General features: G+C 36.9%; 1 protein-coding gene and 1 long non-coding RNA gene across 4 annotated transcripts in view; one reads left to right on the top strand and one right to left on the bottom strand.

Annotated features, from left to right (window-relative positions):
* LOC135365585 (uncharacterized) overlaps positions 1 to 23,681 on the bottom strand; it is a 41,454-nt gene that overhangs the window by 9,779 nt on the left and 7,994 nt on the right. The gene's annotated exons all lie outside the window — the stretch shown is intronic.
* FHL5 (four and a half LIM domains 5) overlaps positions 1 to 23,681 on the top strand; it is a 42,998-nt gene that overhangs the window by 8,986 nt on the left and 10,331 nt on the right. Inside the window, exons 2-5 of one of the 3 annotated variants that reach the window (XM_045867246.3) lie at positions 10,940 to 11,062; positions 20,783 to 20,953; positions 21,995 to 22,169; positions 23,141 to 23,310. In XM_045867246.3, the coding sequence (XP_045723202.1) occupies positions 20,795 to 20,953; positions 21,995 to 22,169; positions 23,141 to 23,310 (504 nt within the window). In that variant the 5' untranslated portion in view covers positions 10,940 to 11,062; positions 20,783 to 20,794. Of the gene's footprint in view, positions 1 to 10,939; positions 11,063 to 17,633; positions 18,900 to 20,782; positions 20,954 to 21,994; positions 22,170 to 23,140; positions 23,311 to 23,681 lie in introns of those variants that run through there. The other 2 variants (XM_045867247.3, XM_045867245.3) reach the window with 2 other exon arrangements.

Consider the following 23,681-nt stretch of genomic DNA (forward strand, 5'->3'; position numbering starts at 1 on the left):
GCGACTGCCTTCGGCTCAGGTCATGAACCTGGAGTCCCGGGATCGAGTCCCGCATCAGGCTCCCTGCTCGGCGGGGAGTCTGCTGCTCCCTCTCCCGCTACCCCCTCTTGTGCTCTCTCTCTCTCTCAAATAAATAAATAAAATCTTTAAAAAAAAAAAAAAGCTGGTTTTAAATATCACCATACAACAGCTCAAATGGTCACCCCCTCCATCACCAACAAATTCTGAACTGTCAAGAGAGTAATTTGAAATTATTGATTATTGTTATCACCAAAGTACAGGATACAGTTCTGCCTTGTGTCTTTTTAAATCACATTCTTGCAGGAAGAAGATTATTTAGCTTCAGGCAGAAATACTAGAAAAACTAGTTTAACATCAACTTCCACCACCCGCCCTACATCCCCCAACCCAAACACAAGCCACACTGCACACATACCCACATGGATTCACATACACACAAATATACAAACCACACATACACACGTCGCTACCTCATTTTTTTTTAGGTGAGGATCCAGAAAATAAAACCAAATGTGGTTTTGGATTTTTCTCCCCAACTCCAGAGTACACCAATAATAACTATAATAAATAAAAACCCAATAGAAATTGAATCGCCTTGAATGTTGGAGGGGACATGTACTTGCTTTTGAGGATAATCGGTTTGTTTTCCACAGCTAATGGCAGCTCGGCTTGAGCTACGGAGTGAACCTCTCTGCTTACTCATGTGAGGTGGTTACCTGGTCAGTAATTCAAACCTGAAGTGCCAGATACAAATAAGGAGAGCTTTCATTTTTTTCACCTTGGGACAAAATCACAGCAGTAACCAAAGCCGTCACTCCATACAAGCTTTTTGCCCATCTATATATGAAATGGCTTCCATTAGCAGCCGGAAATCTGAACTCTGGCGGAAGCTTTTCCACAAACCACTTTGTCAGCTTTCAAAAAACAGTCAATGTGCCTGCCCGAACTTCAGTTTTTCTCACTTGTTAGATGAGAGGAACAAACTAAGGAATTTCAAAAATCCCTCCCAGCTCCTAGATTTAGTGGTTCTGTCAAAATGGGATTGGATCAGAAGCATGATTTTACAGGGAAGGAAAAATATCAAAATGACTGTGGCACTAAGAGGATTTATCTCTAAATATCTGACTGTACCCAGAGGGGATTCCTTTTCCTGAGTTTCCCAAAACTCTCTTCTGGGGTCCCCCTCCTCCCTCCTTCCCCGCCTAGTTCTAATGGTTGACTTTTTTTTTTTTTTTAGTAAACTATTATAAGAAAGACTGGTTGTGCAACTAATTTATTGGAGGGTGGAAGTTAATTCTTTCTTTCTCCTTGAGAAAACAAGGTCATACAGAGCAGAGCTGAGAAACAAATTGTAAAAAATTCCCAAAATGGTGGTAAGTGTAAGATTCCTTTAAGTGGGTCACTAAACTAGCACCCAATTTTGGCCGATCTTAAAGAAAATCTTTCATGTTTATTTAACAACCTGGTCCTGTATAGGTCACTCATTACAAAGCAGTAATCTAATCTAAAAGAAGCTTGTTAAAATTCATGCAAATGACAGATGTGGTAATAAAGTAGTGTGTGATATATAAAAAATTAATTTTGATTAGCAATGTGGGTATTTTCTATTAAGTGCTTACAAAATTTTATTTGGAAGATATATTCCATTTTTCCTAATCTTTCTGGAAAATAGCAATGGATACTATCTTCAGAATGTAGTTTCCATATCTGTAAAATGAGTAGTAACTCATCTATCTCTTCTAGTTCTTATATTCTATGATTAGGAACAAGAGAGTCAGGTGAAATAAATTCAGTCTTTTGATTTGTGTTAAGATTTTATTTAATTTTTAAAATAGACCACACGCATTTGGAACAAAATTCAAAAGGTACAAAGGGCTATATAGACAGTGAAAAGTAAATCTCACTAAATAGTGAAAAATAAATCTTCCCTGTCTATTCATTACACTCTGTCTTGTGGTTTCTCCAAGAATGACTCCAAGTTTGTTCTTTTGGGAGTTTTTTGTTGTTGTTGTTTCTTTTTCTTTTTCTTTTTTTTTGAGAGATAGTGTGAATGGATGGGGGGCGTCATGGAAGGGGGAAGAGAGGCAGGGGGAGAGAGAGAATTCTAAGCAGGCTCCACGCCCAGAACTGAGCCTGGCCATACAGCACTCAATCTCATGACCCTGAGATCATGACCTGAGCCAAAATCAAGAGTTGGATGCTTAAATGACTGAGTCACCCTGACGCCCTGACTCTAAGTATTATTTAAGTGAAATGTCACTTGCTAAGAAGCCAAGATTGGTTTTGACCAATACCAAATACTATAACACTATTAGGATAACAAATTGTAAATATTCTTAAAATTTGTCATTTTCCACCTATAATTACTCTATTTCCTATATACTTTCCTCCTCAGCAATGTTTATACTTGCATAACTCATGATTGTTTTTAAGATATTTTGATATGCATTATCTCATTTGCTCTAAAGCACCATTTATGGACATCATTTACAATATTCTATTTTGCAAGGCAGAATATAAATGCCATTTTTTTTTTACCATATATGTATTTTGGTGTTGCCGAAATGCCAAAAATTAGGATGCTAGTAACTCAGTGGTTTTATAAAGTGTACTGTTATCTGTCCCAAAAAATCAACTGAAAGTTAAGAATGTGGTGATAGGTGTGCCTGGGAGGCTCAGTCGGTTAAGCGTCCGCCTTTGGCTCAGGTCATGATCCCAGGGTCCTGGGATCGAGCTTTGCATCAGGCCCTCTGGTCAGCAGGGAGTCTGCTTCTCTCTCTCTCTCTCTCTCTCTCTCGTTCTCACTCTCACTCTCTCTCAAATAAATATTCTTTTTTAAAAAATAATTAATTAAAGAATTTGGTGATAGTTTAGAAATGTCATGCGTATGACAAGGGGTGCATGTGCGTTAGCACCAGCCCTTAGTAACAGGCTGTTGGGCTTCACAGAAGTGCTTGGGACTGAGTCCTCCCCACATCTGTGAAGCTCCTCCCCTCCAAGGTCCAGCCCTCCCCTCCCCAGCCCTCAGTAGGCTCAGTAGGAGTCAAAAAGCTGCAGGAACCACTAATTTTGAACACAGAATAAAAAGACCCAAAGAGACAGCAAATACCTACTCCACGTCTACCATCATCTGCAAAACTGCTGTTACAACCGCAAAGAGATAGGACCCTTGTTATCCTTCGATTTGGCCTATTAGTTCCGAGGAAAAGAAAGAGTATCTGGAGCCTCCACTCCAGAAATCAAGGAAAAGATACTTGAAGAGAGCTTCCAGTCACTGGGGAATCATGTGATGCGCCGCCCCCACCCCCACCCCCATCCCCACAGCAGAAGATACTAAGACTGGAGGTGCTACAGCTTATTTTCCTGATCTTGAGCCATTATCACTTTCAATAACATAGAAATCCTTTAATTATTACCATCAGGTTTTTAAAATTTTTTATTGTTATGTTAATCCCCATATATTACATCATTAGTTTTAGATGTAGTGTTCCATGATTCATTGTTTGTGCACAACACCCAGTGCTCCATGCAGAACGTGCCCTCTTTAATACCCATCACCAGGCTTATTACCATCAGTTTTATCCAAGACATTTTTAAAGGTCACCCAGTAAGTACAGGGCACCACTAGGCTTCAAATAGAGTGCAGAAATGAGTAAGACACAGTGGATGCTCTCAGTGAACTTATATTATGGTTATAAGAAATACAACAAACCTCCAGAACATTTATAGTATAAGGTAGAATATAAACAATATCTAAGAGAAACACAAAGGGCATTCATTAAACATTCATAATACAATTTACAAATGTGCTTTTATATATCTTAAAATTCAGAAATGTCTGCAGCTTTAAGTCCAAGGTGAAATAGAACTTGTTGACAGGCTGTCCTCATTTCAGAAAGTTCAAAAAGGAACTCTTCTCTCAGCATTGTGTTTTATGAATTTGAAGATCATAAACCAACAGAAGCTATAATGCACATTAATGCCAGGATATATGAAAGTCAATATATTGTATGGTTAGACTTGGCTTATTCTCAGGAAAGAATTATATGATTGGTTGTGAAATCTTATTTATTGCTCTTAGTTGAATGTCTAAAAGTTCTTCCTAATTTGTTTAACTGGAGTTGTCATTTAGGTAAGTCATGGATTTAAAAAACTACTTTATAGGCTCTATTAGATAAAGAATACATCTATTATTTTATATTGGCCACCTTCCAAATAAAGAACACTCTTCATTTTCTTGGATAGTTTCTAATACTGTTTTATCAGAATACAGGTGGTTTATTTCTTATATTTAAAAACATATTTGTTTAAAAGAAAATCATAGAAAGCATTTTTTTGGTTGATTCTCCTATATTATGAGTATGTACTTTTGGTTTTTCAAGATTTTATAGGGTTCAAATGAATCGACTATCCTGTGATGATTGGAGTACTCGGCAAAGTGCCTGAATCCATGGTATTAACCTAACCTGCTTAAATTGAACATGTTTGTCATCCTCTTAAGATGAATTAATTGAGTAAGGATTGAGCTTTCCCGTCACTAATTATGGAGGGAAATTAGAGTTTATTTTAAAACATTTGGGACAATAAAATAGCCATCTTGGCTTTACAGCGAACAATTCACAATCTCTTTGTAACACATGATATTGAACTCAAAAATGGAAAGAAAAAAAGGTACAAAAGACACTGTATTTCCTCTCTGATGAAGTCTATTCCCCAGACTGTAGCATATTTTTCGTGTGATCTCATGTGCTCAAACAGCTGCCCCTGTGGGCGTGACTCAGCTGATTAGTGTGTGTTAGAGGCATGGCCGACGTTCCAGATTCAGTCCTTCCTCAGTAGACTTAGTTTTTACAATGGCAGATCACTCTTCTTGCTAAATAAGCTTGTATTTGTCATTAGATGCAAAGGGAAGCAGATAGAAACCATGTTAAATAGATGAATCAAGGGAGCTCCCTTGTTTCCCTTCCCTCAGAAAACAGCTACTAGTGTTTACATACTGATGGTAGTTAATGAGTATGATGAAGGTGATCTTCAGATGAAAGGAAGATCAACAAAACAAACTGATATATTTACTACCCTTGAGGAGTTCCATAGAGTATTTGTTGAATTTCCCAAAAAAGTATAGAGAGGAGGCCGGGGTAATACTTTCTAATATTTATATTAGATGTGCAGTGTCCTCACAGACTCCATCTGTAGGAAATGGGGTTGACCTGGGGGGTTCATATACAAGAAACATTCACCCTGCCCCTACCATGTGCTGACCCTATGCTAAATACTTTTAGATAAATTGTCTCTTTTAGTGCTGTCCCTATGTTTACCAAACCCTGCACTTAATCAGAACTTCAAACAAGACTTTGAGGAGACCCTAAGTCAACCTAGGAACTGGATCTTCTCTTCCAACACACCTTTTCCAGAAATAACAGCAATTTTGCAGGAAGTAGAAAATTCAACTTATCCTGAAAGGCTTGTGGTTCCTTTGTGATCAAAATTGTAGAAGCAAACTTAATGATGAATTTAAAAACAGAAAATTGGGATCTGAATAGACAGAGATTTAGATAATTCAGTTTCATCTTAAAAGGAGTATTTTTTTGGTCTTGACAATTTTCTTATACCCCAGTGAGGAAAAAAAGAAATCAAGGATGGTATCAAATCAAACCTATATATTTTATAAGACTTCTACTTCTTTTATTTTTAAAGAATATAATGTTTAATAAAATATAGTTATATATTACCATGGTATATTTACCACTATTTCAGTAATAGCTCCTATAATTAAATGATTCGGAATGTAATCCCTCCAAGAAAGCCATCAAAGCATTTTTTTTTTCTTTGTTAGTATCCACAGAACAAATTAACCAGATGGAAAGCTTTAGTCAGCTGTTTTGTTTCATGGGAGAGTAGTTCATCAGCTCTCAGAAGAATTTGCATTTGACCTCTCTCCACACAAGACATTCAGCTTCCAACAAACTGGGTTTGCAAATATGTCCCTAGAGACTAATATCAAACATTCCACCACAATTCTATGATGCTTGTTTTAGGTTATTTTTGATTGATGGCCTGAAGTTATGGCTTCAGTTATTTTTAAAATTGTTTGTTGATTTTTTAAAAAGTAGTGTTTGAGGGGGGAAGAAAATAGACTCCTTCTTCAAAATGGGAACTACAGTTATAATTGCGCATTTTCCGTCAAGTATACCTACAGCCGATTTACCCATGACTTTCCCATTCTTACATCTCAGTTGATACTTGGGTGGGATTGTGAGCAGCTATTATTGTTCTCATTTATAGTTAAGGAACATAAGGGCCAGAAAGGTTAAATGGTTTCTACAACGGTGGCTAAGTTATATGCTAGTGCTCAAGCAACCAGGGCAACGTTCTACAGCTTCTGGATTCTAACCTAGTTCTCAGTATGTTCTGTCTTGGGTTACAAGCAAAAACAGCTAAGGAAGTACATGCAGGTCTGCTCAACTCAACCCTCAGAACCAGGAAAAGAAAAAAAAACCTAAAAGTAGAACTTCTTTATGAGTTATCCAAACTCCTTCATATTTTTAAAATATGTGCATTTTAATTTCTTCTGCTGTAAAACATATACTTACCCCATCTGGCCTAGTTTACACAGACTTTGGAAGATTTACTTTTTCATATATCTCATTTAACTCCCTTAAACTCTGTCAAATTCAGTCACTTACTCAAACAGCATTTCAGCTAACATCAGAGATCTCAGAAGACAAAGATCTTGCGATCCTGGTAAAGACATGGTTTGTCTCAAAATGTTGTGCACAGACCCAAAAAGCCTGGTGTAACTTCCAACAGACAATTGAAGACAATCCAACAGCTCAAAAACTGCTCATAGGGGCACCTGGGTGGCTCAGTCGATTAAGCAATCGACTCCTGATTTCAGCTCAGGTTATGATCTCAGGGTCCTGGGATGGAGCCACACATCGGGCTCCACGTTCAGCAGGGAGTCTGCTTCAGGATTCTCTCTCTTCCTCTCCCTCTGCCCCTCCCCCTGCATGCTTGCTCTCTCTCAAATGAATAAATAAATCTTTAAAAAAAAAACTATTAATAGAAGCATATTAGTGCCCCTAGTTTAGAGAAAAATCCTTTAATAATATCAACAGATAAACCACCTACTTCTGCTGTTTGTTTGATATCTTCCTCAGCTGGTAATGGAGGAGCCCTCCAGCTGTCTTCTTCAGCTGCCCTCACAGGGAAAGTGAAAGAATGTTCCTTGCCACAGACATGCCCTGAGGGCTTTACTTTCTGTTCCCTAACCTTCATTTTCAGTCCTTTGACATATTTGCCACAGATGTAACAGATATAAATGAATTCACTACTCAAGTGGACATATAGCATACAAATTCTTAACTCTTTTCTACTTGAGCCTTTATCCTTTATTCTGTTGACAGAATCCTCTTTGCATATATGTTTCAGTACTTGTCTTGGACTCCAAGCCCTCATAGACCAGGACATTTTCCAGGCCTTTGTTTTTTCAGTCATAAACCATGTTCCAAGGTGCTGCTCTGCTCAGACCTGAGATACAGAAATGAAGTAAGCAACATCCTTACTCTTTGAGGAGCTCACAAGTGAGAGAGACACACATGGGACAAAAATACTGTCACAAAACGTGACAAAAGGAAAACAGACATATGTATGAACTAATGAGAGCAACAACTCTTTCCTGAGGGATATGAGAAAGCTACAGAGAGGAGGATGTTTAACTGGACCTTGATGGATGAGGAGAAGCATCAGGCAGACAAGGTCAGTGTGACAGGGAGGAGGGTACTAGATACAGAAGAAAAGCCACAGGTGGATGGATGCTCAACCACACAAATGGGTGTAGTGTATTTGAATAGGGAGTCGCTGGTGTGGCTAAAGCATAGGTGGGATGAGGGTGTGTTGGGCAGTGCTGGGTCTGGAAAGGGCTGGAGCAAAGGGGAACAGTAGCAAGGTTCTTTAAAGCATAGCATAAATGGTCTTTATGCTAACTAATGGAGTTTAGACTTCATTGTATAATCAAAAATGAGCTGCTGGAGATTTTTTCCAGTGAGGGGAGATGATCAGAGGAGGTTGAGAAAGACTCTTCTTGAGCATGTGGAGGATGTTCTAGAACTCCCTAGAGGAAATTGAGCTTATCATTAGAGAACAAAAGTCATGTAGTAGAAATGTGCTTGGTTCCGCTCAATAGAGGAAGAAATCTTTAATAATCTCTTCAGGTCGATGTAAACTATTATGACCCATCGGAGATATGAGGAGGGCCTAAACTAAGATTTAAGGGATGCTTCTGAAGTGGGATCAACAGGATGTGGTACCCGATAAACACAGATAGGAGGTGCGGGCAGGGAGGGAGGAGAGGAGAATGATGGAAACAGTTGCCTCAGGAAACTAGGTGATTTCTAACTATGCACTGTAGATGGTTTCTATAACCATAGAGCATAGAGGAATATACTTTGTTCAATGAGGTTTCCAAAATGCTCCTGACTGGCCATCAGAGCAACAATTCAAATTTAAATCCAAAATGGGAAAATCACAGGTAAATTCAGTTAAGTATAGTTTGAATTAAGATTCTTCATCCAGTTTCTGTTTCCATTGAAGTTTGGTATATCAATCAGAAACTTCAAAGACTTAAACATTTTATACTAACACTTTCCAAGAGGATTTTAATACTCCTTACACCATTTAGATTTAGTTTCTCCCCAAGTTCTTCCCCAAAGAAAAGCAGAAACACATCTACTTTACTGAATCAATGAAAGCCTGCCTGGGCAATTGAAATAGTCCTCAGCACTCTCCTAGGAGCAGAGATGTATTTATATAGACTGAGTGAAGCTGTTTTGAATAGCCGGATGGGAATTAAGCCAGAAATCCCAGTAAACTTTGAATTAAAGAACTGTGTACTTTTACATATGTGCAAAAGTAGTAGTTATGGCATGATTTGCATCTATTTAGCAAAATTTACAGATCATGTATTAGAGACAGAAGTAATCTTAAATACCATTTATTGTATATCCTCTATTTTAAGAATTATAATCAATGTGAGAATTTTATACATTATCACCTGCCTCCGTAAGGAACAAAAAGCTGTTATCAAAACAATGTAAGTTATAATTGATATTTAGAATAAAAAATATATGGTAATTCAACTACCCCAATAAATAAAATTCCTCAAAAATACACCGACAGTAGAGATGTTACTGGAAGCCAGAAGGCTCAAATTATATCCTTGTACATTTCAACTCCACCATAGGAAGGAAAAGTCCTCTCACATTTGAAACTTGCAATCCATGACCAGAGAGTAATAAGATACATACAGGTTGTCCTTGATTTGTACAATGTTCATGCACAAAGCTCATGCATATTGTAACCATGTCCTTGCTTTGCACATTTTCATGGTACTGAGAGAGAGTGTGTGAGAGAGAGAGAACTTCTCCCCTCTCTTGCATCTAAAATGGTCCCCCTCTGGGTGCCTGCATGGCTCAGTCAGTTAAGCATCTGGCTTTGGCTCAGGTCATGATCTCAGGATCCTGGAATCAAGCCCCACATTGGGGGGGTCCCTGCTCAGCGGGGAGTCTGCTTCTCCCTCACCCTCTTGCCCCTTCCCCCACTGGTGCACAATCTCTCTCTTTCTCAAATAAATACATAAAATCTTTAAAAAATAAAAAATGAAATAAAATGGTCTCCCTACGGTCTCTTTTGATTCAGTCCACATGCATCCCAGATCTTCCTTGTTTAGACAACTTCCATGACCATCATCAGCATGCAAAACCTTTCTCTAGATATTGCTACACCCTTGTGGATTATTTCTCTTTTGACAAACATAAGAAAGAATTGTTTAATACATACTATTCTATTTATCCTCAACTCATTTTTTGAAATCTCTAAAAAAAAAAATAAGCATTTCACATATAGGAAAGAATATTTCTAATTTATATGCAAAGTACAATAGCAACTTAGTCTAAGAAATCAAACATTTCCTATCAATTTGTGTGGATTTTTTTTGTAGTTTCAAGTTTTTATTTAAATTGCAGTTAGTTAACATATAGTAATATTAGTTTCGGGAGTAGAATTTAGTGAATCATCACTTACACATAATATCCAGTGCTCAATCACGTGCCCTCCTTAATCCCTGTCACCCATTTAACCCATTCCCCACCCACCTCCCCTGAGCAACCCTCAGTTTGTTCTCTACAGGTAAGAGTCTATTTTATGGTTTGCCTCTCTCTTTTTTTGTTCCCCTATGTTCATCTGTTTCATTTCTTAAATTCCACATGTGAGTAAAATTGTATGGTGTTTGTCTTTCTCCGACTGATTTATTTTGCTTAGCATAATACACTCTAACTCCATCCATGTCATTCAAAAGACATGATTTTACCCTTTCTGATGGCTGAGTAATATTCCATTGTTTATATATACCATAACCTCTTTATCCATTCATCAGTCAATGGACATTTGGGCTCTTTCCATATTTTGGCTATTGTTGATAATTTTGCTATATGTGCGTGTATCCCTTTGAATCAATATTTTTTTGTATCCTTTGGGTAAATACCTAGATCCTACATATTTGAAAACGTCTTTGCAACTTCTCAATACCCATCTAATTCCAAAAGTTAGATAATCTTAAATTGCATCCTGATTTTTGTGTTTACCATCATCATGCTTTTTAAAATAGCCTGAATAATATATATTTATTATGTTTAATAACATGTTAACTAACATACTAACATGTATTTTTAATATATTAACCTATTTATTATAATTCCTAATAATCAGTTTGGGCTGTTCTTGAACTTTATAAAAGTGTATTTACTTTTTTGCAAACTACTTGCTTCACTCAATATTGTAAATTTCATCTATGAGGATGAATTACCTGCAATTCATCTGTATGACCATACATCTACTTCTGTATCTATTTTCCCTTTGATAGCTATTCAGAGTTTCCTGTCATGGCTACTATAAAGTATGCTGCTATGAGCATTCTTGCGCATGATCTCTGCAAGATTTTATGATTTACACACTTAATGGGTGAAATTGCTGAGTCATACAAAAGGTACATGTTCAACTTTACAATATTATGAAATACTGTTTTTCAGAGTGATTTTATCTGTCCATCTTTCACTTTTATTTTCAGTGCGTGAGCTTCTGTTGCTCCTTATCCTCACCAGTATTTGATATTGTCAGACTTGTTCATTTTTTCTGACTTTATGAGTGTAGATGTATTTCATTATGGTTTGCTAAACAGATCAAATCCAATTCCATGGAATAGATTGAGCCCTCTTTAAAATATCTGTCATTTAAAAAAGAAAAATATTTGCATATATCTTTTGCCCATTTTTCCAATAGCTTATTTTTAATTCTTATTGATTCATGGGAGTGTTTTATATATTCTGTATTCTAATCCTTTGTCAGTTATATATGTAGCAAATATCATCTCTTAACCTGTCATTTTGTGGTTCTCTTTTCTTTTAATAGTGTCTTTCAATGACCAATTTTTTTTCCAAATTGTCAATCTGCTCATTCATGGTTTGTGTTTTTGCATCTTTTCAAAAACTTTCACTAGCTTGAGGTCATAGAAATTTACTCTTATAGTTTAGTTTTGCTTTTCATATTGGTGATGGAATTGTTTGAGTATAGTATAAGGTAGGGCTCCAACCTAATTTTTCACCATATAAGTAACCAATTATTCCAGGACCATTTGTTGAATAATTTTTTTACTCCCATTAAACTGAAATATCATTCTTTATATGTCAAATATATCAATATTTATAAATATAAATATATCAAAAATAAATACATCATATTTATCTGATATGATTTGTTTCACATCTGATTTGGTTTTCCATTCTATTCCACCCGTCTCTTGGTTTATCCAGTTCTTTTTTTTTTTATGTTATATTAATCACCATACATCATTAGTTTTTGATGTAGTGTTCCATGATTCATTGTTTGCATATGACACCCAGTGCTCCATGCAGTACGTCCCCTCTTTAATACCCATCACCAGGCTCACCCATCCCCCCAACCTCCCCTCCCCTCTAGAACCCTCAGTTTGTTTTTCAGAGTCCATAGTCTCTCATGGTTCATCTCCCCCTCCGAATTCTCCCGCTTCATTTTTCCCTTCCTATTATCTTTTTCTTCTTTTTTTAACATATAACGTATTATTTGTTTCAGAGGTACAGGTCTGTGACTCAACAGTCTTACACAATTCACAGCGCTCACCATAGCACATACCCTCCCCAATGTCTATCACCCAGCCACCCCCATCTCTCCCACCCCCACCACTCCAGTAACCCTCAGTTTGTTTCCTGAGATTAAGAATTCCTCATATCAGGTTTATCCAGTTCTAAACTACATTTCCTTAATGACTTTAAGTTTTGAGATTTCATATGATAAGTGTTCCCACTATCATAAAGTGTAGATATATGGTGTTACATTTAATACCAGTATTATTTTTATTGTTTTCAAACATGGTATTTTTTAACATTGTATTTCTGGTGTATAAGGATTCTGTTGATTTTTGTGTATTGATTTTGTATCAAGGAACTTGCTCCCTTTCAATGATAATGAGATGGAACACAGTCTCATGTTTCTTAGTATTTGGATATCCTCTTTTGTGTAGTATCTAGTCAAGTCTTTTGCACCTTTATTGGGTTGTCCATGTTTTCCTTATTGATTTGTAGAATTTCTTTGTGTTCTGGATATGACTCCTTTGTTGGTTCATTAGTTACAATACCTTCTCTGATTCTGTGGTTCTTATTTTCACTCTCTTATCTTGAATTTTTTTTTAAATACTGGTCTTAAGTTTAATGTAGTCCAATTTATTAAATTTTTCCTATGTGGCTGCCTTAAGAAATTTTTCCCTATTACAAGTTAATAAAGATATCTTCTTATATTCTAAAAGGGTTAGAAAAGAAATACCACCTTCACAATAGTGAGTTTCCAAGTCTATGAACATAGCTGATCTTTCCACTCACTTACTCAGGTTTTCTTTATATTCCTTCAAAGTGTTCAGTGTAGGGTTCTCACACATGCTTATTAAATTTATTACAAGGTATTGAGGGTTTTTTAATGGTACCAAAAATGATATATGTTTTAAACTTCATTTTCTGTTTGTTGTTATAAGAATTAGATTTTTATATAGAGACGTTTTATCCAGCAACTCTATTAACCCACTTACAAATTCTAATTGTTTATTATAGAATCATTTGGATTCTCTTCACACAAAAATCAGTCAGCAGCAAATAATGACAGTTTATTTGTTCCCTTTCAATTCTGGTATTTTCCTTTTTCTCATCTTAATGTACCGGCCAGGACTTCTCACACAAAACTGAATAGAAGTGGTGATCGTAGGCATTCTTTTTCTGTTTCTGATCCCAGAGTAAAAGCTATCAGCATTCACCATTAAATATGTTTGCTAGGTTTTTTTTTTTTTTTTTTTGATTACATTGAGGAAATTCCTTTTATTCCTTTTATTCTTAGTTTACTAAGTTTTTAATTATGAATTGAAGTCAAATTTCATCAAAGGCCTTTTCTGCATCTGCTAAGGTAATTATATGACTTTATCTTTTATTTGATAAATCTGGTGAAATACAGTGATTCTCTTTTTAATTTTAAACCAAAGTTGCATTCCTGGGATAAATGCGATTTATCATGATATGGTTAACATTTTCACATATCACTAGGGTCAGTTAGTTATTGTTTGAGGAGAGATTGTGTGTACTGCAAAATTTATTATTTATTATAAGCGTAATTGGCCTATAAATTTTTTTCACTAATGTTTTCAGTTTTGGTATCAGAGTTTTAATGATAACATGTTTCAAAATTAACATGTTTCCTATTTATAATATTTGGCATAGTTTATTAGGCATGGTGCTATTTCTTAAGGCTTGGTAAAATTCACTGGTGAAGCCATTTGGGCTTGCATTTTACTGGGTACCTAGGCTTTTAATAACAAATTCAGTTTCTCTGATAGTTACCAACTATCAGAGAAATTTTATATTCTTGTATCAGTTTTAATGTTTGAAATGTTATATTCTTGTATCAGTTGTAATGTTTTATTTATCTTAGAAGTTTCCCATTTTATCAAAATTTTCTAATTCTTTAGCTAAAGTTCTTCCACAAGGCCAATATTTATTTAGATATACCTCCATATTTACAATTTTTGTTGTTTTTTAACTGCTTTCTTCATCTCTGAGCTTCAATCTGAGATCATTTTTGCCTGAAAAAAATGGTCTTTGGCATTTATTTTAATATGGGTGTGCTCTGGATATATTCAGTTTCTGATTGTCTGAAAAATGTCTTTTTTTCATCTTCATTATCAAAAGCTGTTTTATCTGAGTATAGACTTCTAGGTTGGCTCCTAATTTCTTTCAGAATTTTTACCTTATCTTTCCATTGTCTAGCTTCCATGTTTTTCTATTGAGAAGTAGTAACTTCTTAATTTGTTGTTACAATGAAAGTAATATTTTTACCCTATATTTTAGATGTTATTTGCCTTTAGTTTTTAGAGGTTTTACCCTGAGATGTCTCAGTGTGTGTATTTTTAGCCTGGTCGAGGTTCATAGTTTTTGCTTTATTTTGTTTTATAAACTTGTAGCATGATGTAATCTGTCAGTTTTGGAAGACTGGCCATCATTTCCTCAATAAGAATTCTCCTGGGGCGCCTGGGTGGCTCAGTCGGTTAAGTGTTCAACTCTTGATTTTAACTCAGGTCGCCCTGGGCATGGAGCCTGCTTGGGATTCTCTCTCTCCCTCTGCCCCTCCCCCCACCTCTCTCTCTCTCTCTCTCTCTCTCTCTCTCTCTCTTTCAAAAAAAAATTCTCCTTCATATTCCCCATGAAACATGTAAAACATACTTTTTTACATAGGAAGAACAATATTTGTTGATCAAATGGAATCCCAATTGATTTACCTGTTTGTGGTATGTCCATCTTCCAACCCCTTCTATTACTATTTTTAAATTAATTTTCATGAGTCTCAGCTCAAAACATTTCACTCATCTATTTTCAGTCATCAGTAGTTATTTTCTTTTCTATAGAAAAAAATATGTTCAACTCTAGGTTGAAACTTAAACCACTGATGATCTTGCCCAGTGTATGTTTCCAATTTCTCCTCCAATATTTGCCTTCTTGTGCCCTGCAAGCCACTTTGAATAAACTCCTTGCCTCTTCCTATGCCTGCTTCACATATCTGAGTATGAATGTCTACCCTAATTCTGTTGTTCTATCTTAAATGCCCTTCCCCACATCTCCAGGGAAAGAAAGGTGTGCACAGGCTAAGACCCTAGGCTTCAGTTTCTGACAAGCGTAGATTTGAATTCCAGATCCAGCATTTTTACCAGCCAGGTTCTCTTGGCCTCACTAAGCTTTGGTTTCTTCATTAATGGAATAATGTTATTCATGGGGATAATAATAATAGACCCCTCCTAGAGGGTCAAGTGATGACTAAAGGAGATAATCTACACAAAGTGGTTAGTACAGGGAACAGGAATATTTTATATCATTGGTAGTATTTTTACTATAAAATACCAAGGGTAGGAGCGACTGCTCTTTGCCCACCTCTACATCCATTCTGCTCTGTAACCCAGAGGTCAGAGACCTGCTGCTGCTGCCACGGATACCATTACAACTGTTTCTCACAGCCAAAAATCTAGTCACTGGACCCTGGACAACCTGAGTCCAGGCATTTTGAAATAGTAGAAACCACTCACATATCTCAGACACAGTCTGCCAGCATCAACAGCGGCAGGAACACATCCTCCATACCCTCCCATCTTCCAGTTTACACACATGGTTTGAGTTAGCAGAGCCAAATTTGCCTCCCAGACACCAGCTGAAGAGGGGCCAGGAAATATTTTTAGCTTCCTGACCTCTCCAGCGAGGAGGGTAAAGCCAAGGTTGAGAGAGCCAACCTATAACATCTACCGCATGATTCATTCCAACTCCACCTTCTCCAACTTGTTCCTGGATTTTTCCTAACTAAAAGTCATCATTCTTCTGCCTCCTCTACATTGGTGGTTTTCACCACCATTGGACAAACCTCATTGGACATTAGAGCCACCTCGGACCTGAAAAATACTTATTCTTGTTCTTTGCCTCCAGAAATTCTGATTTAATTGGTGTGGAGTAGGGGTGCACTTTGGAAATTTTTAAACTCTAATGTATCCTCTGTGTTTAGAACTGCTGCTCTAAATTCTTACAATCTTTCATTTCCCCTCATCACTTCCTAACTTTTGTTTAGTTATTTATAAAATGTCCTTACTCTTCCTACTCAATTATAAGTTCTCTGAGGGTAGGATTGGAATCTACTCTCTTTTATGTCCTTCATAACTTCTGGCAGATTACTTTGCAAAAAAAAAAAAAACCTTAAATGTTGATTGACTGCATGAATAAATGAATGATGGATGATGCCTTGCAAACAAAAGCATATTAAAGATACAGGGCATCAAATCCCTGCCTCCCTCCTGCTTGACATAGTCTCAAGTACATTTCTTGTGAATCTATTAATTCTGCTCAGCAGAGTAAAAATATAAGTGGATATATTGCTCACAGCATTAGCCTTCTAATCAATAATTCACCATAAAATATAACTTGACACAAAATTATTCCTGGTTTAAAAAATAACATCTAAGAAATGGCATTCTCAGGTATAGAAACTATTGCCAATGAACTCACACCTTTCTAAGTAGAATCTAAAATAAAGGAGGAACTGGACAATGAAAGTCAAGTCTGGTCATGACACCGGATTTCTGAGGTATTTATTTGTTTTTAGATATGTCAGTTCTTTGATATGTCAGTGTATCTCTAAATCGATCTTCTAAAACCCCAGTAGGCAATGATAAAAATTCTGTACTCAAACTATTGTATAATTGCAGAATGACTTCGAAAGAAATTTGACTAGAATATATCTAATTGATACATATAATCCCTTTGAAAGAAGTCTGCCAAGAACTTGATATTGATACTAGCATTTCCTGAGTTCATACCTAAAAAAATGAAATGCTATCCAGTTGGGTTACATTGTTAATATTAAGATTTCTTATGGTTCATAATTATAGATCCGCTTTTTATTTATTTATTTTTTTTTTTACTTTTTTTTAAAGATTTTATTTATTTATTTATTTGACAGAGAAAGACACAGCGAGAGAGGGAACACAAACGGGGAGTGGGAGAGGGAGAAGCAGACTCCCCGCCGAGCAGGGAGTCCGATGTGGGACTCGATCCCGGGACTCCAGGATCATGACCTGAGCCGAAGGCAGTCGCTTAACCAACTGAGCCACCCAGGCGCCCTAGATCCGCTTTTTAGATCTTTGAAAGAAAAGGATTTAAAATCTTTGAAAGAGGGGCGCCTGGGTGGCTCAGTTGTTAGGCGTCTGCCTTCGGCTCAGGTCATGATCCCAGGGTCCTCGGATCGAGCCCCACATCGGGCTCCTTGCTCAGCGGGAATCCTGCTTCTCCCTCTCCCACTCCCCCTGCTTGTATTCCTGCTCTCGCTATCTCTCTCTCTGTCAAATAAATAAATAAAATCTTTAAAAAAAAAAAAATCTTTGAAAGAGAAATTTTTCCTGGTATCTTTGCCAAATTAGCTCTCAGATGGGGGTTCCTGAGATAAGAATCACAGGGTCCTATCTTCTTTCGTACAGCTTTCTTTGTTAGGAAGTGATTAAGAGCAAACCATTGGATCTGCTCTCCTGGACACAGAATTATTCCCTGAGTATTTAAAAATATTAATGTTAGGGATAAAGAAGAGGAAAAAGGGCAGAATGATGTTTAGAAAAGAATAAGGTTAGGTAAAAAGTGATTTGATTAGAGAAATTCTTTCGCTTCTCTTGCCTGCCCCCACCACATTTAGAACTGCTTGTATTAAGAGTTCAAATAGCTTTAAGAAGCTTTAGTTTCAAGGTCTTCTTTAATCCTGAATGTACCCAAATTTGTTTCCCAAGACTCACCATTTCCCAACTTCAGAAGAGATCCTGCGCCATTCTCCCATTTGTCTTTTCCCCTTCCTTTCCTGCCAAATCAGGATTGATCCTCCCTCCCTCACTTCTTTCCTTCCTTCCTGAGTTCCCACGGCTTACCTTCCTTAAAGTCTTCCCAGGAAGGTCTCCTGATACTGTAGCTCCTCACCCTCTTTTCTATTAGTTCCCTAAGGATTCCATGGTTCCAGTAGAATATGTATCACGTATATGGTTATAACACCTCTATTTGGATGGGTTCACATATCCACAGGTAAATGAGAGACTTCATGAAAATGAGGGCTGAATTTCTGAGTGTATTTTCCCCAACCAAGAATAAGAAGGTGAACATTTAGTTTGTTCTCTTAGCTCAAATTATGTTCACTATTACCAAGGTAAGAGTTAAACTAAGAGAATCCAGACTTCTGGAGGGCAGGGAGTTCAAATATTACAGACTAGATACCTAGACTAAAGGCCTTGTCTCACTGTATAGTTCTATAAAATGCAAAATCACAAGGTTTTGAGATGTTGAAATGACTGTTCCCACCCAACCCAACTGTCCAATGCTGCTTTAAGAAAAAAAAAAAGAAAAACAAAATAAGAAGTAACTTTCCTCAAAAAAAAATAATAAAATATGGTCCATTTTGTTAAGAATTTTCTATGGAGCAAGGCCTATTATGTGGCTAGGATGGGGATACTTATCTAGACAAGTATTTATATTTATTGATTACATATTTTGATATCAATATGTATATATTTATAAAATAAATAAGATATAGGTCTTGCAATGTTGTGTTTAAAGTGCTGAAACACTACCAGTTTTGTAATCCCCTCAGTTGCTTCTTCGTTTTATAAGATACTAAAAGCCTCACCAAATGGAAGTAGACTGGGAGTTCCCTTGCTCCATGATGCTATTATGTACAGCTAACTCCAAGTAAGTACTAATAATGAAGATGGCATTTTCCATACTAAGTGATGAAAGTTAAAGGTATATAAACCTGATTTCACTATTAAGAGATAAACACATGATCACCGTAAATGTGAATAAAACTCACATTTTAAAATCTTTCAAGGGAATCAGATCTATTTTCCTCCTGTTTCTAAGCCCTCAGTAACTCTTTGAGTGTGTTTGTATTCACTTGGAGGGGACATTTCTGTGGAATTAATCAAATAGGGAATTCAATGTTCCTTGCAGATAATTTTGGCATGTTCCATTGGGAACTTTCTAGTATGAATTTTCATCTTTCCTGGGAAAAAAACCCACATGTTCTAAATCCTGTCTTTTCTCTGTTAGTGAAGAACAATATAGCAAAGCTGTTATGTACAGAATTAATGACAATATATATTCAGCAAGACAGTCTGCTGGACACCTCATCATTAAAATAAAAGAAGGCAAAAATGTATGAGAATACAATTTGAATGTACTAAATAAAAACTAGCATTAAAAATGCTGTGAAAGGGGCGCCTGGGTGGCTCAGATGTAACGTTAAGCATCTGCCTTCAGCTCAGGTCATGATCCTGGGATCGAGCCCCGCATCGGGCTTCCTGCTCAGCGGGCAGCCTGCTTCTCTCTGCCTCTCTCCCTGCTCATGCTCTCTCTCTCTTTCTGTATCTCTGTGTCTCAAATGAATAAATAAATAAAAAATCTTTAAAAAAAATAAAAAAATAAAAATGCTGTGAAAAGCGTCACAATAACTGATTTTCTGATTTTGCTACAATTTAAAAAAAATTTCCAAGGTAGAGAATTAGAAAATATTCAAAGCTCCTAATATATTCCAGTAAATCCAAAGATAACAAATCTCATTTTCCAAGAAAAGCAGTGATGGTGTTTTTGGTGACAATGAAAAACTCATGTTCAATGCCTAATTAGACCTTTTGAAATCCGTATGTTCTGTTCTTTACTGGTTTCCTTATTCTTGCCTTGGCTCTATGTTTCGTATCAGTTTTTCATTCAGCAAATGCTGCTAGTCACCATTCTATATACATCTTAGTTTAGTCCTAAAACCTGGAGAAGCTTAGAGTTCTTTTCTACCACTGATGGTTTCCCCTGATTCTACATCTGGGCAACTGTTCAACAGCAACCAGAAAGACCTAGCCCTTGGACTAAGTCCTACCTGCTAAGGAGTTGTATTTGGCCAGGTTAGTATGGGCCATCCAGAAGGAGATGCCCAGGAGGCAAGTGTAGCTTTAGCTACAGATTTGGGAGTCAACAGCATATTTGGGGAGGTTCAAGCTACAAGGAAGGAGGATGTCCCAACGGAGAGTACGTAGTACAGGAAGATGTGAGGACTAATGTGCAGAACCCTCCTTAGGTGCCCAATAAAGATTTGAGAAATAAAAGAATGGCCTAGAAAATGACAGTGTACTTGATTATTAACTTCCATTTCAGACTGTTGTGATTTTCAAGGAACTCTGCCTCCAGAACTCTCCAGCAAGTTAGGAAGTGATGACAGTTAGTGAAAGACCTATCAACAGTTCATATTTATATCCTTGAGGTGAAACCGTCCTCTTTCAACACATATCACGTTTTCATTGAAGTTCACGTTAGTGAATGATGAATACAAGATGTTTTTCACAATCTGGCTGCGGGCTTACTGCATTTTGTTAGCAAAACACACAGGAACTGCCAAAATGGGAGAGTAGCCTTTCCTAAATCACTCCAAATGTCACCATGACTACAGCATATTTTCCTAAATTGGTGTTTTGTTTTTTTGCTTAAGATATAAATTCATTCAAGTGTTTGGCTCCTAGTAATGCTTTATAATTTATCTTATAAAAATTTGCTTTCATGTACATGAAGCATTTTCTTATTCACAGGACTGAACCAAAATGACAGCTGCTCAATTTGATTGTCAATACTGCACAGCATCACTTCTTGGGAAGAAGTATGTACTAAAGAATGACAATCCATATTGTGTTTCATGTTACGATCGTATCTTTTCTAACTATTGTGAAGAGTGCAAAGAACCAATCGAATCAGATTCCAAGGTAGGTTTTCAATTTACAGAATGATTGCATGCAAACAAGCAGAGAAATGCTTCGGAATGCCTCATTTCCTTCGGTATTGACTGTTAATACTGTATTGCTATATTCCTGGATATAAGCATCTTCAAAGTTACCATCAGTGACCAGGTACTGTGCTTAGCACTATGAACCAAAACATCTACTTTAATCCTCACAGTGATCTTAGAAGATAATTTAAGATGCTAAAGATTAAAGAGGTTACGTTATTTGCCCAGAGTTACACAGCTAAAATGCTGGTTTATTTCTGGAATGACAAGAGTATAAATGAATAAATACATAAATCATTAGAAGTGTAGAGATTTCAAAAATCTGTATTTTCTTTTTTTTTTTTAAGATTTTATTTATTAATTTGAGACAGAGAGAATGAGAGAGAGAGAGCATGAGGGGGGGAGGGTCAGAGGGAGAAGCAGACTCCCTGCCGAGCAGGGAGCCCGATGCGGGACTCGATTCTGGGACTCCAGGATCATGACCTGAGCCGAAGGCAGTCGCTCAACCAACTGAGCCACCCAGGCGCCCTCAAAAATCTGTATTTTCTGACTTCAAATCAGGCTCATCCCCCCTAAGTCCACTGGGCCCTCACACAGCCCATTCCTCCCACAATGCACATTATTGTTTTTCTCTTTTTCTTTTTCTTTTTTGTCTTTGTTTTGTGGTGTTGAGATTTTGTTTAATCTCAAACAATAATAGGATATTACAACTTAAAATAAAAATCATTCCATGAAAAACCCCTCTTATAGTTGATAAAAGGAAGAGGAAATCTGAAGAAATAAGAAAGAGTTTATTTTCCATCTGTCTTTAGTGACCAACTAAGAAAGCCTCAGGCTCTAGCTCTTAATTGCCCCAGGGAGGCTCCTCTCCATGGGTAATAGTATCAATGACAACTTTCCCTCAAGCTACCAGCACAAACTACTGACACCAGAGTCCCAAGAGTGTTCAGTTTTGTCTTATCAAATGACCTGTTCTGTTACTAGCACATTTAATTAACTCATATTTACTGTCTCGAAGGATCTTTGTTACAAAGGCCGACACTGGCATGAAGCATGCTTCAATTGCGCCAAATGCAATCACTCTTTGGTGGAAAAGCCTTTTGCTGCCAAGGATGAACGCCTGCTGTGCTCGGAGTGCTATTCTAACGAGTGCTCCTCCAAGTGCTTCCACTGCAAGAAGACCATCATGCCTGGTAAGATCCCAAGGGAGCTCCGGTCTCTCACTGAAGCTGCAACACTCTGAATTACGCCCAAGCATAGGAAGAGTATAGTAGCTAAGAAAGCCCTCCTTTGGAGAAAGACATCTACCTTGCTATCTCTTGATTTCATTTTGTGTCTTTTTAGAAATAAAAGGATTATTCTTTCTGCGTAATTATTCTGTATGGGTAAATTACAGTGTTCGACGTATTTTCATGAAGTTAATTAATTCATAGAGACATTTTCAACCACTATCTGAGCCATAGAATAAAGATAAAATCTAAACTAGTAACACTAACGCTGCATTAAACACCCTGTCCTAGGCATAAACAATGGCATCCAGAAGCATAACCCATCATAGGAGAATGGGGCCAACCATCATTTTGTAGCAGGACAAAAAATGGTTTGGGGGTCCCTCATCTTTATTCCTTTTAGGCAAGTCAAGGATTCATGTACATCATTATAGTTTCAGGCAAGCACTTTCTCTGTTTTGATTCTCTTCTAAATCCCTATGGACAGCAGCATAAAACACGATTCTCTCTCATTTCCTTATTATGAATTCAGAGAGTTTCTAGGAGACCATAACTGCACAACATCAATCTCAAGAGTTTGTGCCTCGGGCATTCCTAATATCCCAGTACTGATAATTATGGCCCAATCTATCTAAACCACATGCAGCCCTTTAGAGTCTCCATTAGTTGTACTTTCAAATCTCAAAATTGTAGCTTACACAGCACAAGAGTTTTCAGTAAAAGAGTGACTCACCTTCATCATGAACTCTACCTTCTTTTTTTTCAGATAAATGTTTTAGAAGGCAACAAAACACTTTTTCTATAAGGACAGTTAAGTTTATCATCTTATTGTTAAAATATATATATTTTGAGTAATTTGACATATCTTTACTTAAAATAAGTAAAATGATGTTTCATTTGTACTAACAGGTTCTTATTTGGGGTGGGGGGGACAGGTTCCCGCAAAATGGAATTTAAGGGAAACTACTGGCATGAAACCTGTTTTGTGTGTGACCATTGCCGACAGCCAATAGGAACTAAGCCTTTGATTTCCAAAGAGAGTGGCAATTACTGTGTGCCATGTTTTGAGAAGGAGTTTGCTCACTACTGCAGCTTTTGTAAGAAGGTAATTATCTAAAGAGGATGAAGCTTGTGGAACCTTCCAGACCACTGCTTTTTAACATCCCTAGATATTTGGAATGCACTGATCCTATCACATTCTGTCTTTGCATGCGCATGTTAGTTTTGAATTCTGGCATGTCCAGAAGCACACTACCCGTCCATCACAATGAAGATGGCCACCTATTTTTATCATCATAAATTTCCCCCAGGACACGAATGTAAGATTCCAAAAGCTCAAGATAGTCCAGTTCCATTCACTGCTACCACACAAGATTTCCTGTATTCTGGCAGAGGGCACACATCGTTTGTGGAATACAAGATATTTCTTAGAAAATAGTTCTGGATCCATTTCGTTTCAGAGAAATATGATTTGTC

This window comes from Mirounga angustirostris, unplaced genomic scaffold (genome assembly GCF_029215605.1).
Source record: "Mirounga angustirostris isolate CCGP_5_RB_7025 unplaced genomic scaffold, mMirAng1.0.hap1 SCAF_8, whole genome shotgun sequence".
Classification (NCBI taxonomy): domain Eukaryota; kingdom Metazoa; phylum Chordata; class Mammalia; order Carnivora; family Phocidae; genus Mirounga; species Mirounga angustirostris.